This window comes from Zophobas morio, unplaced genomic scaffold (genome assembly GCF_036711695.1).
Source record: "Zophobas morio isolate AGI-343-1 ecotype UQ-CSIRO unplaced genomic scaffold, CSIRO_AGI_Zmor_V1 ptg000049l, whole genome shotgun sequence".
NCBI classification, from domain to species: Eukaryota; Metazoa; Arthropoda; class Insecta; order Coleoptera; family Tenebrionidae; genus Zophobas; species Zophobas morio.
The window spans coordinates 2,643,372-2,660,628 of record NW_026972154.1 but is presented as its reverse complement, the minus strand read 5'-3'; the positions used below and the strand labels follow the sequence as shown (position 1 = coordinate 2,660,628).

The following is a 17,257-nucleotide window of genomic DNA, read 5'->3' as shown; positions in this document are numbered from 1 at the left end:
CGCTAGTTAGGCTCATTGTTTCTGCTGCCTATGTCACTACAGATCTTATTGTTGTCTTATATACTCGCAACTTTGTATTTTTGGATATTCTGCTACTCTTCATGATGATGCTATATTTGAAATACACTCTGTGACCAGCTTGTATTCTTTACTTTATTTCCACTTGCCGTTTGCCCTCATTATCAATAATGCTTCCCAGGTACCTAAAGTTTTCAACAATTTTAAACTTAAAATTTCCTATTTCAATTTCTTTTTTGTCTCTTCGTTCTTGTCTCTTACTTGCTGATAAATATTTTGTTTTCTCCACGTTAATGTCCAATCCTCTTTTGCTTGCTTCATTCGTAATTACTGTTAGTAATTTACTAAGACTTTCCTTGTCTCTCGCAATTAAAGCTAAGTCATCAGCATATGCTATGATTTGCACTGACTTATTTATAATTGTTTCTTCCGCATGACTGTTCTTAACTATTCTGTCCATCACAATATTAAATTAAGTAGCTGACATACCATCACCTTCCCTAACCCCAGAGTTGAATGCAAATTCTTCAGAATTTCCATTCTTTGCTGCTACTGATGCTTTTGAGGTCTTTAAGCACATTCTGACTAATTTATTAGTTTTCTAGGTATCCCCATTTTTCCATATCTTGGACCATCGTGTCTTGGTTCATACTATCAAACGCTTGCCTAAAGTCGACGAAGAGTATATGTATGTCGATATCAGCATTTTTCAATTATTTGGTTCATACTATGGATTGCATCAATTGTTGATCTTCCCCGTCTGAAACCATATTGATGTTCCCCTATTTCTGTTTCTGTAATTTCTTGTAGCGTCTTATTTTTTAAATTGGTTAATAACTTATATGCAGCATTAAGCAGACTAATTCCTCTGTAATTTGTGCATAAATGTGGGTTTCCTTTTTTCAAAATTGAAATTATTTTTCCTGTGTCCCATTCCATTGGTATCTTTTCACTAATCCATATGCTCGTAATTAACTCGTACATCTTCTCTTCTAGTATTTGACCTCTATGTTTAAACATCTCATTCACTATCCCATCTATCCCTCCTTCTTTGTTCATCTTTAAGCTTTTCAATACATTGAAGTATTCTTCTTTTGTTGGTAGGTATTGCTCATCACTAGTGTCTCCGTATTCTATCCGATTTTGGTCCATTATATCTGCATCGTAATCGCTTCTCAGTAGCTTCTGAAAATGTTTTTCCCAATCTTTACTATCAATGTTCACGGTTGTTTGTTTCCTATTCTGTTTTCTGATGTACTGATATAGCTTCACATTGTTCTTATTGTCTTTTTCTATTTCATCCATTGTTTTTTCAATCCATTTCGTTCTTTTGCTTAATAGTAGTTTTGTGCATTCTTTTCTTATCGTCTTGTAATTCTGGTATTCACTTTGTTTACCTGATTCTAGCCATCTTATTCTTGCATTCCTTTTTCTGTTTACAATCCACTCGCACTAGTCATCAAACCATTTCTTAAACGCCGTCTTTTGTTTTCTGCCTGCTACTTTTTCTGTCGCTTTTATCATACAATTTTTTAACTGTCCCCAAGAATTGTCAATATCAGTTTCTTCTACTTCCGCTGCCAGCTGTTTTCCTAACTCACTTCCATATTCATCTTTTTCCACTTGTAATTCTTCGAAATTCCATCTTGTCTTTTTTTTTGATTTCATTTTCTTATTGACTATCATTCTCATCTTCATTTTCACTATTAACAGATGATGATCGTTATCTATATTTGCTCCTCTGTAAGATCTTACATCTTGGACCATCGTTTCTCTCTTTTTTGATATCAAAGCATGGTCGATCTGGTTACCTGTAGTTTTGCCTGGTCGCATCCATGTCACTTTGTGTTCTGGTTTCATAAACTTTGTGCTAACAATAAACATATCTGTCCCTGTGGCCAGGTTGCACAGCCTCTTCCCACTGTCATTCGAGATATTGTGCAATGATTGTTTCCCTGCTACTCTTTCCAGGTATTTCTCTTGTCCTATTTTGGTGTTGGTGTCCCCAATAATAATCATTGTGTCATGTTTTGGTATTGATTCACATGCTCTCTCTAAGTGGTCATAGAAATCGTCTTTATCGTTCTCGCTTGCATCTTCCGTAGGAGCATATACATTTACCAGTGTAATGTTAGCAATCTTATTTTTGATTCTTATCATAGATATTCTACCATTAATCCTTATAAAGTCTATTATCATATCTCTTATTCTTTGCCTATCATAAATCGTGTTCCATTTCTTCCCTGCTTGTCTTCTCCGGCATACAATCGTGTAAAGTCCTCTTTGTCGACTTTCCCTTCGCCGCTCCATCTTAGTTCTTGTAAAGCTAATATTCCAATATTATAATTTTTCATTTCCCTTGCTATTTCTTCCATTTTTCCTACTCCTAGCATTGTTTGTATGTTCCAAGTGCCAATTTTTGTCGAAGCTGTTTTCTTGTTTCGCTTTTTCCGATTCATTTGCCAGTTCATATCCTTATTCTTAGCCTTGTCGTCCTTAGTTGAATTTCGTCCTACCTCAATTATTAGTTTTTTGCGATCTTGCTTTGCTGTGTCACCTCCTCATTTAACGGTGACCTTTCACTGGATGTTCGCTTATCTTTGCCCTTAACTGTCATTTCAAAGTGTTCTTTACCATACACCTTTCCGTCTATAATCATTTTGTTGTACCTGAGATATGCTGTACTTCCTTGCTGTCTACCTTGCTGTAAATAATGTCTTAGGCATTTTGTTTCTGCTTGTACCTTTTTTGAGAAATCATCATTAGTCCATGTGTCCGAACCTTTCAGATTTTTTGTTAATTTGTAAATTTCCATCTTCCTTTTCCATTTTTGTGGCTTCACAAGTATTGGTCTATTTTCATTCGGCTTATATGTACCTATTCTTCTTATCTCAAATGCATCCATCTCTACATCAACCTTAACTCCCATTTTCGTCACTATATTCTAATATTATCAGAATTATAAGGGGAAAATGAGCCCTTATCCCACTTTTTTTGACACTGCTGGAGGATAAGAAGGTATAATTAATTTATTGTAGTAAATCCTAGCAACAAAAAAGCCGTAAGCAGTAATAAAAGAGTTACGGTGTTAGACAACAAAATTGACAATTTAAAAATCAATTTTTTTGAGAATTTGCCGTTACTTTTTGTAATTTGGCAACACCACCAAATCGATATCTTATCAGTATTATATTTATGTATTTATCAATACTTGGAGGCGCCAATATTCAAAAGATGTCAATGGGATATCCTTTGTTTTTCTGTGTGATAAAGAAGATTTCCACATAAAGAACTCATGTTTTCACAGATTTTTCTACAAATACCAGATCGATGTCCTGTCAATATTATATTTACTTATATGTCAGTACATGGAGGTGGAAAAAGTGAACCGGCTTATTTATGAAACAAAATTTTGATTTGTAGAAAGTGTCATTAATGACCTCGGAAGCGTCTCTGTTTTAATTAATCACGGCACCCGGAGTTTATATGTAGTAGGTAAATAAACTGAACTTGATAAATGATTAATATTATTATGATTAACTAGCAAAAGCCACGTATGTGATCGAATTTCGCCAGACGTTTATTTTTCAGCTGACTATTAAGAAATTTCGTGATATTACAGATGACTAAAAAAAATCACTCAACTCTAATGTATTTCGAGTTCTTCTACGCAGTGTTTCGTTGTATTTTATATTAGAATTTTCGAGTGCTGTATAGCTGTCTAGTTTTTCTAATATAGTGGATTTTTTGATTAAACAAAAGTGGAAGACATGACACATGGATATGAGTGGAAAAAGGATTAAATTATCTGGTGCTCAGTATAAAAAAGCTAGGGAAATGGCACTAGATGTAAATGAACCAAGTGCGTCAACATCAAAAATGGAAATTATTGCACCCATTGTGGAAGAAGTCTCAGCAGAGGTAGAGGAGATGAAAGGTCATAAAGACACTGATTTCAATAATCTAGCGTCTTGGGGTGAATTTTTGACTGATAAATAGGCTTCGGATTTTAGGTCGTTAAAAATGAATAAAAGAAGATATTTTTAGGTCCCAAAATTGACGAATTAGGTTATAAAAATCTTAGTTTAGGTTAAAAACCTGGAGGAAAAAATATTTGCTCATCGAAAAAGCATACATCAAAAATATGTATATTTAAAAAAAAAACATTAAACAAAACATTATAGAAACAAATATTTTGTGTAACAAACAAAAAAATGATTAAATAAACAAACGATCTATAGTTACGTCCACTAATTCTAAGTTATCGCAAAAAAATGGTGATCAAATTAAAGCAAGTCGCATTTAACAAAAAATAAAATATTAATTCAGGTATTTAAAATGAGTAACAAAAGCAAACTATATATTTCTCTAAATTTTCGATTGTAAATTTACACCTTTGATCGCTTAAAACACTTTTAAGCTTTGAAAACGTGCCTTCCACATCACAAGAAGTGATGAGTGCAAAATTAAATATTGAACAATCTACGTTTTCATTTATGTATGTATTGTTGGTAGCATTTCCATTACTGCGAATTACTTTATTTACTGAACATATAAAATCGTATCCTGGATTCTTTTTTAATAGAGAACATAATTTTTGGAACGCCATTTCCCCCACCTTTCCTGGTGTGTTTTTTAAAGATGTATACACTTTTTCCACACTTTCCATACTTTGGTTTAATTTTAAACCTATAGTTTCTAATTGTTCTATTGCATCAGCAATAATTTTAAAGTGAGCTTTAATGTACAAGAGTTCATTTTTAACGTTTGCTTTATTCAGGAATTCTTGAGCTTTTTTAATGCTTTGTGCATCTGTGGCTTCAAATGACATTACAACCTAAAAATATTCAATATAAGAATGATAGTAAAAAAACCATTATATATTTACTGACTTGTTTTAAAACACCAAAGTGTTCTGCATAAAACAATGCTGCTTGAATCCAAGTGCCCCACCTGGTTAATACAGGTTCAGGTGAGAGAGGTGTATTTGGTAAACTGTTTTTATAAAACTCTACTCTTATTGGTTCTTTTTAAAAATATTTTCTTAACATTGCTAATTATCCCATTGACATCTGGATAATTCAGTCTAATTGTTTCAGACACTAAATGTAATCCATGTGCCATACATGTTAAGTGTGTTATATTTTCATAAAACACCTTCAAATTAGTACTAGTTTTGATCATGTATGAAGCACCATCTGATACAAACCATTTAACTTTTTTGTGTTCAGTTCCTTTTTGGCCACAATAAAGCTGCAAATTAACAATTAAATAAATTATAATCATTTCAATGCTTAAAATTATCACTAGCATACCCAATGATCCGTTTATAAATCTCGAGATTGTGTTGCTGTTAGTTTTATCAAGCTGCTTCAAAGCTAGTAGAAATGGACGGTCAGCTTCGTCAGAAGATAACTTTCCAATTACTAAATGGGCTATGCATCTTCCTAATCTGTCCGTCGTCTCATCGACGCTAATCCATATATTATTATTGCCAATAGAATTTCTAATTTGTTTAATTACCTGTAAATTATAGATTTATGTTAAAAAGTTTTTAAATAAAAATTCTAGTGCTCACTATATCGTAATCTTGTGGTAAATAATTTTTTCTCAGAGTGCTTTCTGTGGATAAATGCCTTCCTGTATATTTATGCATACAATTTTTAAACTCAGGACAACTAACTTTATTCCATGGAATATTTGCTGCGGTAAATGCCCTACATAAATCGGTGCAAACTTGCGTAAAATCATTGTCGGAGCTAATGTTTAATAAAGTCTGTTTACTGGATTTATTCTCGTTCTTTTTATGCGCATCGCCACTGCAGTGTTGTTCAAAGTGCGATTTCTTTTCGCACTTAAACTAGGAAACAAAAATGTGAACATAATTCAAGCTTCAGTATTTTAAATGTTTACTTACAACTTTTCCATACACTTTGCAGAATAACTCATTGTCTTTGGTTGAAGAAGGAAATTGACAATTGGTGTCCAAATTATTCCCTAACCATAATTTGGTTTTGTCTTTCATGGATGATTTTACCTTAGGCTTTTTGAGGATTCTTCAGTAACACGCAAAGACACTCAGTATCACTAACAATAAACTTTTAAAATAAAATGCGTTTTCAGAGATTCTCCTCCTTCCGGCTAAAATCACAATGAAATGCAGGCCAGCGTTGTCAGTTGGCGACATCAACCCGTACCAAGTTTACAATTAGGCCGTTTAATTAACACTTTAGGTCTCTAACGGTAAATTAGGCATTTTAGGTAGCAATAAATGGGCGTTAAATAAACAGAATTTTTTAAATTCGGATAAATATATAAATTTCGCTGCAATACCTGAAGTAGATATAAATAGGCAAAAAAGGCAAAAAACCTAAGATCCGAAGCCTAGGGACACAACGGATATTAGTTGACAAAGGGCCAATTTCTTATGAAGTATACAGTGAATTATAACATGGTGACAACTCTGGACGCAGGTCTACAAAAACACATTTTTGCAAAGTATTATTTAACTGAGAAAAAAATTAAAAGTCGTCGGCTTGATTACTTTAAATTCAGACAATAAATGACCTATACTGTTTCTGTTGAAGATTGTTCTTGATATATACTATATAATAAGTTTCTAAGAGATTTCAACGATTGGAAAAGTGTTTTTTCACTAGCAGCCATGACGCATGCAAATGTCGACTCACTTAGTGGTAGCAAATTCAACTTTTGCGACCACCGGTTCAAAAAGAAAAATTGAGGTTATGTACGCAATGTTTGATGTGATTATTTCTTAAAAAATGAACAAATGTGTGCTACAAACATTACTTGAGTATACGCATGGTAGTTGGTAGACGGTAGAAGATAAAATGATTAACTCAGCGACAAGTATAAACGTTTTTTTTTGTGTTGAAGATTTAGATTAAGTTTGATTAGAATTCAAAATAAAATCATATTGCGTCAAGAAATTGAACGTTTATTTTTTCAGTTTATTGTCTTATGGTTTCTACTAGTGAAAAAAATAGTATATTAACCACGGTTGCAAAGCCACTTCTAGACCTCGCGCTTCAGAGCCCTCGACGCTGCGCGTCTCGGGTTCTAATTTGCGCTCGGTCTAGAATGATTGGCTCTGCAACCTTGGCTAATAATATACTATTCTAGCTCTTTAGCTAAATATGAAAGAAAAGTCAAACATGCCAAAGCTTTCTCGGACTGTATGGAATTAGTTAACGGAAAAAAAAAACTGGACACCACTATAGATGTTGAATATGAAAAAATTATAAATATTAAAAAACTTCATGGGCAAAACCTTAAATACAGGGTGTTATAAAAAGGTACGTACAAAAAATTGACAGTTCTTCTATTTTGTATTGTCAAACTTGTAGGATGAAAATAAACCCTTATAGATGCTACTGGAGGGTAAATAAGGTATAACTAATTTGTTTCAGTAAGCCCTAGCATTAAAAAAACCATAAACGCTAATCACAAAAATCACGGTGCTAGAGTACATTTTTTTTTTAAATATCTCTTGTCTATTAATCATGTCAAATTACCAAAAGAGTCTGTGAAAGGAAGACGCAGATTAGTAGACTACTAAGACTAATATTGCGATTCTCAGGATAACGAGAACTGATGGGTTTCAAAATTTTTTGTACTTATTCTCTGATTTACACATACCACAAGTCATGAAAACTAAAACATGATTCATTGTAAAGCCAACAACCCATTAAGCGACTGAAACTTTCGGCTTTATATCTTGTCAATATTCGACAAATGAAAATGGGATATCCTCTTGGGAAATACAGTATTTCTATAAATGAATATAGTGTCGAAGTAGGTGCCGCCTCTCATTTTATATGGACTTTACTAAATGTCCAAGAACTCACGACATTTGCCATACGCATCCGTATCATTCGTTGCCTAAACGCTGCATATCTAATTAAAAAATAAAACTAAATCATTACAATAAAAAGAAACAAATTTATTGCGGTTAAACATTCAACATTTTGTTCAAGGCACATGTTCACCCTTTTTTTAGTTTCAAAAATGTTCTGTAATATCCTTTCGTCAATACTTTGGACCCATTGTCCAAGTTCATGTTGGAACAGGAATTCCTGACTGCTGAGGAAATCTTGTCAAAGATGTTGGCGGATACTGTTCAAGTCGTCTCAAATCATCAGCAACTTCCTCAGATACTGAAGGTGTTCTACGAGATTTCCCTTTGTCGACACTGCTAGTTCGAATAGATCTGTTGATTATATCTCTAATGTGAGCCTCTAACGATGTTTCTTAAATTATCAGATTACGGTATCAACGAGAATTACTGTAATTCACACTTGAAAAACGTTGAAATAACAAAAACGGTGACTTTAAATGACTAGTTACACATGACATTAATGACAAGTGAGAACTGTCGTAATGAGCCAGAATTTCAGCGAAGCGGGATTTTTGAAATCCATGGCCAACTGCGCATTTCAAATCATTATTAAAAACCCTGTACATTGGAATTCAAGGGACAGCAAGTATCCAGAAATTGAAAGAAAAGTCTGTATCAGCTCAGAGTCTACTCTTAAAACATATTGTCCCTCTTGACTTAGCTATAGTACATAGTGAAGTTTTGAAGCTGTAGCAATAATAAAAAAATGGTCGAAATTTGTTTTGACAGAACTTCCCTCGCCCCTGAAATACAGTAAAAATATCCAGCATTTTCAAGTTGAGTTTTTTCTTTATAGAATTTTGTGATGACGTCATCAACATTTTTGCAAAGACACGTATATCAACCTGGATTGGTGCAGTATAATAATAAAAATAACAGTATTGTATTCCCAAAATGTTCTGAGAAAATGGAGTAGACCGTTAAACTGACTCATTCATTAATTTTTTTTTGTGTCAGCTGTTTACGCAAATCTAAAAAATATGAATACAATGATAAATCGTAAGTAAAAACTCATCACGAAAAGTCATTTTTCTCCGAATAAAACATGCAATTTTTTCTTCAAAGGTCTCAATTAAGTACATCATACCACCACACAACCCGACAATCAGGAACTACACACCATGAACACTGTTTGCAATCAATTCAACCATTCGGCGTATTTTTTTACCTTTACAAAATTCAAATAAAAATATAAAGAAATAAGGATTTATCTTAGAACATATCCACATTTCTAACGGAAAATAATGATTCTGCATTCAGGTAATCCAAGGAAACCCGCTGCAATTTCAATTCAACGCGTTGCTAGCCGTGGAAAATAATTTGACAACATAACCTCACTTTTGAATAGTAGTAATAAATGGATTAAAAAGTATATTGGCTCTATATTTACCGTAATAAACGTTTCAAATACATTTCTTCACGCGTCTAATTAACGTAACTGTCAGCATTTACCAGGTACGCGTGGTAATCTTGATTTATTGATAGCAGAAACAAAGGCGGCAGAAAAAGTTACTTTTTCTGACGCCCTTAGAAAATTTTATGCGTCGTTTACTATGTGTACTTTTTATCAGAGGCGTACACAAATTTGCATAGCAAAACGCATCTGTGGGTGATGTTCGACGTCCCACATGCTGTTGTATCCGCCAAGGTCATCAAAAAAGGTTATGAATGCAAAAAATGTATTTACATCACATTATCAACGGGAATACATTACATCGGAAGAATGTCACGTAGACATTTGTTTGATTTGAATGAGTTTATCGCCCCAAAATAGATGACTAAAATTATTAATAAGCCTCCATTGAACAAAGTATTCTGAATGTTATTGTTATTTAATTCTTACCTTATCATTATTTTATTTTTATAAAGACGAGCGTATTTTCACATTCTCCAGAAAATGGGGTGGCTCGTTCTTAATTTGATCAATAATAAATTGACCGATTCATTAATTTTTTTGAGTCACCTGTATAGCAAATCTAAAAAATATGAATGCAATGATTAAAAGTCTGTTCATATTTTGCACATTTGCGAAAGAATTTATTCTGCAAAATTTTAAGATGCCGTAATCAATTTTTTGGGGTTGATAAACAGATACATTTTCATTAAAAAGTTACCATGCTTACAATAACTTCAAAACGTCAAGATTTCAAAGTATTCAGTTTTGCAATTCTTGATTTAATCAATAAAATAAATTGACTCAGTCATTATTTTTTTTCACACACACCGTATAAGCAAATCTAAAAAATATATTTGCAGTGATAAATCACAATTGTAGACTCATCATACTTTGTACAATGCACATTTAAGATAACATTTTTTCGGAAAAATTTTGGGGTGGCGTGATCAATTTTTTAGGGGGGGATGAGCAAATATATTTTGATCAAAAATTTCCCATACCTATGGCAACTTTAAAACATCTCCAAGATTTCAAAGCATTCAGTTTTGTAGTTCCTGATTAAATAAATAAAATATATTCACGCATTCATAAATTTTTTTGAGTCACCTTGCATATGCAAATCCAAAAAATATGAATGAAATGATACATTACAAGTACAGACTCATCAGATTTTCTACATGTTAGATAGGATCTATTCGGCAAACTTTTGAGGTGACGTCATCATTTTTTTGGAGGGGACAAGTAAATATATTTTGAATAAAAATTTATCATGCTTATCATAACTGTAAACCACCTGCAAGATTTCAAAGCATTCGGTTTTGCAGATTCCAAATTAAATGTTAAAATGTTGTTTCCTAATTTTGATTTTTTTTCCAAACATCTGGACGTTTCGGGTAAAATTTCAATTCGGAGTCATAGACTACATGTGTAAGACTATGTTATTTGATACAATTTAAAACCCATTTACTATGTACAATTTTGAAGTGACGTCATCACATTAGTGGTGGGGATCATTAGACAAACTTTGGTTAGCGTTTTACCATCTACATGATATTCTTAGTATAAATACAAAATTTGACAACAATCGGCCCAGTACTTTCGGAGATTGTCTGTCTAATAAAAATCCGGGACGGCAGACAGACGGACAGACGGACAGACAGATGGAAACGGGAGACCTATTTCTTCGTCTTCTAGGGTTCATGAAAGGTCGAGAAAATGTAAAAGTAGAGAGTCGGCTGACGGACTCGATTACAATAGTTCCTTTGCTTACGCTCGGGAAGTAAAAATTTTAGATTCCGCATGGCAAACGGAAAAGATTCTCGACAATTGTGAAACAAATCGAGTCTTTATCAATGTTAATTCCGTTTCAGATGATAGTGACAGTGAAGATGATGACAGTAGTGTTGATGATTTAGAATTGTGTTAAAAATTAATATCTACTTAAATAATAAAATACTTAATTTCAGTTACCATTCATTTCACTTCCTTTTCAATGTTTCGACGGGATCATACAATTTGTATTTTTTTCCAGATAACCCACGTATGGGACAACTTCACTCATCGCATGAAGCAAGACAGCAGCATCTACGGCTGCTACTACACCGGAAAAATAAAAGACGACGTGGATTCGGCCGTTTCCGTGTCCTTGTGCAACGGAATGGTGAGTTCCAAATATATATGTTTGTTTTGTCGAGCGCTCCCTTAATAAAATCGGTTATTTATTGAGACATTAATCCGCCATTTGGCACAAGCATTGCGCGAATAAGCAACATTTCGACCCAATTGATACCCGATTGCGTCAAGTGACATCAACTTTATTTTTTCTTGGGCCTTGTCATTGGCTTAATTTGAAATTTTAATGTAATTTTTCGAACACGGCATCTGCATGCGTAATAACAAATCTGCTGGAAACAATGGACATTTATTGAATTTAAATATTTCATTTATCGATCGATTGCTTTCTTGGTTCTTGTCAACGTCCTGCCGGATTAGCATATTTAATCGGGATGTGTGTGCGTGTGTGCTTGCGTTCGTCCGATCTCGAAAACGATTTTCGCGGTTTTGGCCAGTCGTGCCACCAAGCGGAGATCGCAAGTGTTGCGGGTTATGGCTTTTTTGTCATAAATTGTCCAAAAAACGAAACCGACTATAACGGGACCTCGTAAAGAGTCCGGGATGTTTGAGCGAGAAAACAATGCAACAATGTGCTTTAAAGAATGGTACAAGGCAATAAATATTCTTTTGTTTCGAGCGGCTACCGTCGTCCGGAGAAACATTCGATTAAAATAAATTACTTGCTTGGGATTGATCAGAAAAAGTCAAGTTAATGTTGCTTGCAGCGAAACTCATAAAAAGCGCTCTAATTATCTTAGGATCATTGATTTTATCGTATACGATACCGGTGCCAAATTTCATTTTAATAGCTATGCAGAGTCGATAAACGGATTTTATTGCGATGGATTATGAATATGGGAGGGTGGGGCACGATGGAGTGGCGCGACTTTTTAATGAAGGCGCGGATTTATGTGCAAGGTACTTGCTGATAAGTGATTAACCGAGCGTGGAATTTTTTGAATGGAAAAAGTATCGATATGGCACGTTACATTTTTTTTCTTTAAAGTTATAAACAGATTTACGAAGCGCCAGATATATTTTTAATGTTTATATTTTAGTTAAAGTACAGTCATGATTAAATATCCACATTCCTTTTATAGATTAAGAATTTCTAACACACGTTTTTATGTTCAGAATATATTCCAGCTTACATTCTTTAAATAGTAAATGATTTACAAAGAAAATTAGGCATTGAGAATTATTTTATCAATTATATATTCTCGCATTTTGTTTTTCGTGATTATTACTTATCTTTGGAATATTTTCCGTGAATATAATTAAAACACGATACTTGCAAATTATACCAACAAGTGAGGTTATTGTGGACATACTTCAGAATGTTTACAAAAATCAAAGCCAACGTGAGTTTTTCAGTTGAACTCCCGATATTTATGAATGCAGAATTTATTATTATTATTTATTTGCCGAAATTTATTTCATTAACACAGAATGAAAATTTGCCAAAGAAATTATTCTTCTGGTTTACACGTTCAGGACTTTTCCTTAGAACAATTTTTTTCAATATCTTTTTTAACAAAGTAGTTTGCTTTAGAAAAAAATCTAAGTATGAATTTTAAATTATAGAAATATGTATTTTGTTCCTTTAACATTGTAAAATCGCATCTACATAATATTTAAATACTGACATCCAATATGAATCTCATTATTTTAATTTTGAGAATATTTTAAAAATATTACATTCTTGCCTAGTTCTATGATTAGGCAGATTGTCGTAAAATTCCCAAGAATATATCATTATAAAATATTCTCTTATCCAGATGGTAAACAAAGGAATTCATATGCATTATGTGTTTATGCAGAAATATACGACAGTGATCCGTTGGAAAATATTCTTTTTTAGAAATATATTCCAGCAAGTATTAACAATACTTTCAAGATTATGTAATAGTGTTTCATTTGAATTAAAAATTACATGCTTCAAAACCGAATTATAACATATTCTAAACATCACAAATCTAATCAAATACTGCCAGTTTCACCGGAAATTACATCCACTTAAACTTCAATAGGCTAGTTTGTTTTTATTGATTGAAAAAAATATGTTGTTTTCTCAGTATAGTAGAAAGAAAACTTACAGTAAGGTGTATCCAAGTTAGGAGAATATATTAAGTTTTATTTTTGGTTTTTATTTACTTATAGGTTTTGTTAAGAATATGTCCATACTTAGTCTTTTGTTTACAAAAATTTACATAAAGCACACTAGTAGCGATTAAAAATCCAAATATTTTTCCCATACAATTTCCTTTCTTTATTTCAACATAAGATTTATTGTTTATGGAAACAGAATATATTAAATCCTTAATTTAAACAAAAAATGACTTTTTTAAGTTAATGCTCCATTATTTTAACACAGTTTCACAGTGCACACCGAAGCATACTGATGAAAAAGGAATATTTTCTAATGATATATTCTTGTTTTATGAAGGCTGCTTTTATTATTTAGATTACCTTAAGTAAAAAAACTGTGCTTTTAAAAAATGCAGTAACAAAAATTTTAAAATACAAAAGGAATATTTCTTAGTGAAATAAGCCTTTCATTTTATGCATATTTATATGACTCATGGTAAGAGCGCTCAGTTACTTACTAGAGATAGAAAAAAAGTTAAAGACTAAAATTATGTAGTTCTTTGAGTAGCTTACATTAAAATTATGGTTAATTATACAGAGTGTTCTAATTTTGAGTCGTCATATGCAACTATTTCTCTTTCAAGTGGAACACCGATGTATTTTTAGATACTCTGATATACCTCCTTGTGGACTTTATAGGCGTAGTTTATTTTTGAAATTCCGATGTGACGCTATGTTATTTCAATTTTGTTGAATTTTTTTAGTAAAATCACGTATGTTTATAATCTGTTACAGTATTTAAGGAGAGATAAACAAAAATATGTGCTTTGTTGTTGTAACAATTAAATAAAATTTTCTTAGACAGGGTGCTTGTAAACAGTGTAAAGCATTACAATTTTCAAATATCGATATTTAAATTCTTTCAAATGGAACAATCTGTATTTCATTACCGCGCCTTACTCCATTGTTTGTTTTTTTCTTTTAATTTGTGGGTGTATCTGTTAAAAAAGTGAAAAATTTCAGAAAACCTTTTTTTGAAAGCCCTCAGTTTAATTCACACGACAACAAAGGTATGTGTATCTTTCCACAAAAAATTGTAATGCAGATTTTAAAAATTACTCCATTGACATTTTTTTGGCAAATGACATATCTTCCAAGAAAATAGAGGGTGGGTGGGTGGGGCGGGCTAGTATTTGATAAGATAAGACTGATTTTGGCACTCTTGATATTTTCGACCATTTTTCAACATGTCCATAAATTAGCCACCCTCTCTTTTCTTAGAGACTAGATCATTTGCCAAAATCAGTTTTATCTTAGAAGGTACTAGGCCCGCACACCCTCTCTCTCTTTTCTTAGAGAGTATCTCATTTTCTAAAATTAGTCTTATATTAGCCAGTAGTATCCCCGCCCACCCACCCTCTTTTTTCTTAGACAGTATGTCAATTCCCAAAATCAGTATTATCTTAGCAGGTGCTAGCATTACTACAATTTCAAGAAATTTGGAATAACGTGGCAGCGTCGCATCGAAGTTTCGACAACAAACTAAAGCTTTAAAATCGACGAAGAGGCCAATGAGAATATGTAAAAATATACAGGATGTTCCATTAAAAAGTAAGCTGTATCCACGTACGAGAATATATTAAGTTTTATTTTTGGTTTTTATTTACTTATAGGTTTTGTTAAGAAAATGTCCATACATGGAAACAGAATATTTTTCTCTAATGCAACTGAATTTTTTCAAATACTTAAAAAATCAAGTGGTCTATTTAAAGAAAAAGAACTTGAGGAGCAGCGATCCAACTTATAATTTTCTTGGATAGAATTTTTTGCAGATATTTATTTCACTGTTTCATTTGTTTCTAAAAACAGGAGCTAATCGTTAATCAAATAAATTAATAAAACCTTAATTTAAACAAAAATATGATGTTTTTAAATTTAATGCTTCATTATTTTAACACAGTTCCAACATTATTAATGCACACGGAAGTATATTGTTGAAAAAGGAATATTTTCTAATGATATATTCTTGTTTTATGAAGGCTGATTTTATTATTTAGATTACCTTAAGGAAAAAAACTGTACTCTTAAAACATACAGTGATAAAAATTTTAAAATACAAAAGGAATATTTCTTAGGGAAATAAGCCTTTAATTTTATGTATACCACGTGTTTCTTTTATTTGATAGAACCTCTGTAATTTTTTTTATTTTTAAATATAAATACATAGTTCTTTGAGCAAATTTGTATCATTTTAACAGATCACTTCAGTGAATAAATGAAATTAGTGTCAATTTTTCAAGCTACTAGATTGTCATCAATAAATATTAAATATGAATTTTTCGTGTATTTTATTGAATAACTTTTTAAATATTAATTTTAGAATATTGGTTGCTTTCCATTTATAAAAAAATATATATAGTGTTCCATAAAAAAAAAATAAAGTTGATGTCATTTCTGGTTCTACCGAAAGTATTAATAAAAATGACAGGTTGCCATCACATAGATCTTTTAAAATTATACAAATTTGCTCAAAGAACTACAAGTTTATCTTTAATAATAAAAAAGTTATAAAAAAGTTATAGGGGTTGTATCAAATAAAAGAGACCCTGTATATGAGTCACACTAAGAGCGCTCAATTAATTACTAGAGATTAAAAAGTCAAAGATTAAAACTATGCAGTTCTTTGAGTAGCTTACACTAAAATTATGTTCAACTATACAGAGTGTCCTAATTTTGAGTCGTCATATGCAACTATTTCTCTTTCAGGTAGAACAGCCATATATTTTTAGATACTCTGATTGACCTCCTTGTCGACTATAGCCGTAGTTGATTTTTGGAATTTCGATGTCAGCTATGTTATTTCAATTTTCTTGAATTTTTTTAGTAAGATCACGTATCTTTATAATCTATTACAGTATTTAAGGAGAGATAAACAAAAACACGTGCTTTGTTAACGTGGTAACAATTAAATAAAATTTTCTTATACAGGTGTTTCCAAAAAATGTAAAGCATTACAATTTTCAAATATCGATATCTAAATTCTTTCAAATGGAACAACCTGTATTTCATTACTGCACTTTACTCCATGGTTTGTTTTTTTTCTTTTAATTTGTCGGTGTGTCTGTTAAAAAAGTGAAAAATTTCAGAAAACCGCAAAAAAAAATCGTAATAAGCATTTTAATTTTTTTTTTTGTAAGCACTCAGTTTAATTCACACGACAACAAAGATATGTGTATCTTTCCACAAAAAATTGTAATGGAGATTTTAAAAAATTACCCCATTGCTGTTTTTTTGGCAAATGACATATCTTCCAAGAAAATAGAGGGTGGGTGGGTGGGGCTAGTATTTGATAAAATAAGAGTGATTTTGTCACTTTTGATATTTTCGACCATTTTTCAACTATGTCCGAAAATTAGCCACCCTCTCTTTTCTTAGAAAGTAGATCATTTGCCAAAATCAGTCTTACCTTAGCAGGTACTACCCCCGCCCACCCACCCTCTCTTCTCTTAGAGGGTATGTCATTTGCCAAAATCAGTTTTATCTTAGATGGTACTAGCCCCGCCCACCCACCCTCTCTTTTCTTAGAGGGCATCTCATCTGCCAAAATCAGTCTTATCTTAGCAGGTACTAGCCCCGCCCACCCACCCTCTCTTTTCTTAGACAGTATGTCAATTCCCAAAATCAGTCTTATCTTAGCAGGATTTCAAGAAATTTGGAATAAC

The 17,257-nt window shown here is 32.3% G+C and overlaps 1 protein-coding gene across 3 annotated transcripts in view; it reads left to right on the top strand.

Annotated features, from left to right (window-relative positions):
- LOC135142683 (A disintegrin and metalloproteinase with thrombospondin motifs 9-like) overlaps positions 1-17,257 on the top strand; it is a 226,711-nt gene that overhangs the window by 102,257 nt on the left and 107,197 nt on the right. For all 3 annotated transcript variants that reach the window (XM_064074434.1, XM_064074435.1, XM_064074433.1), the window contains exon 6: positions 11,365-11,493. In XM_064074434.1, coding sequence (XP_063930504.1) covers positions 11,365-11,493 — 129 coding nt within the window. The remainder of the gene's footprint in view (positions 1-11,364; positions 11,494-17,257) is intronic.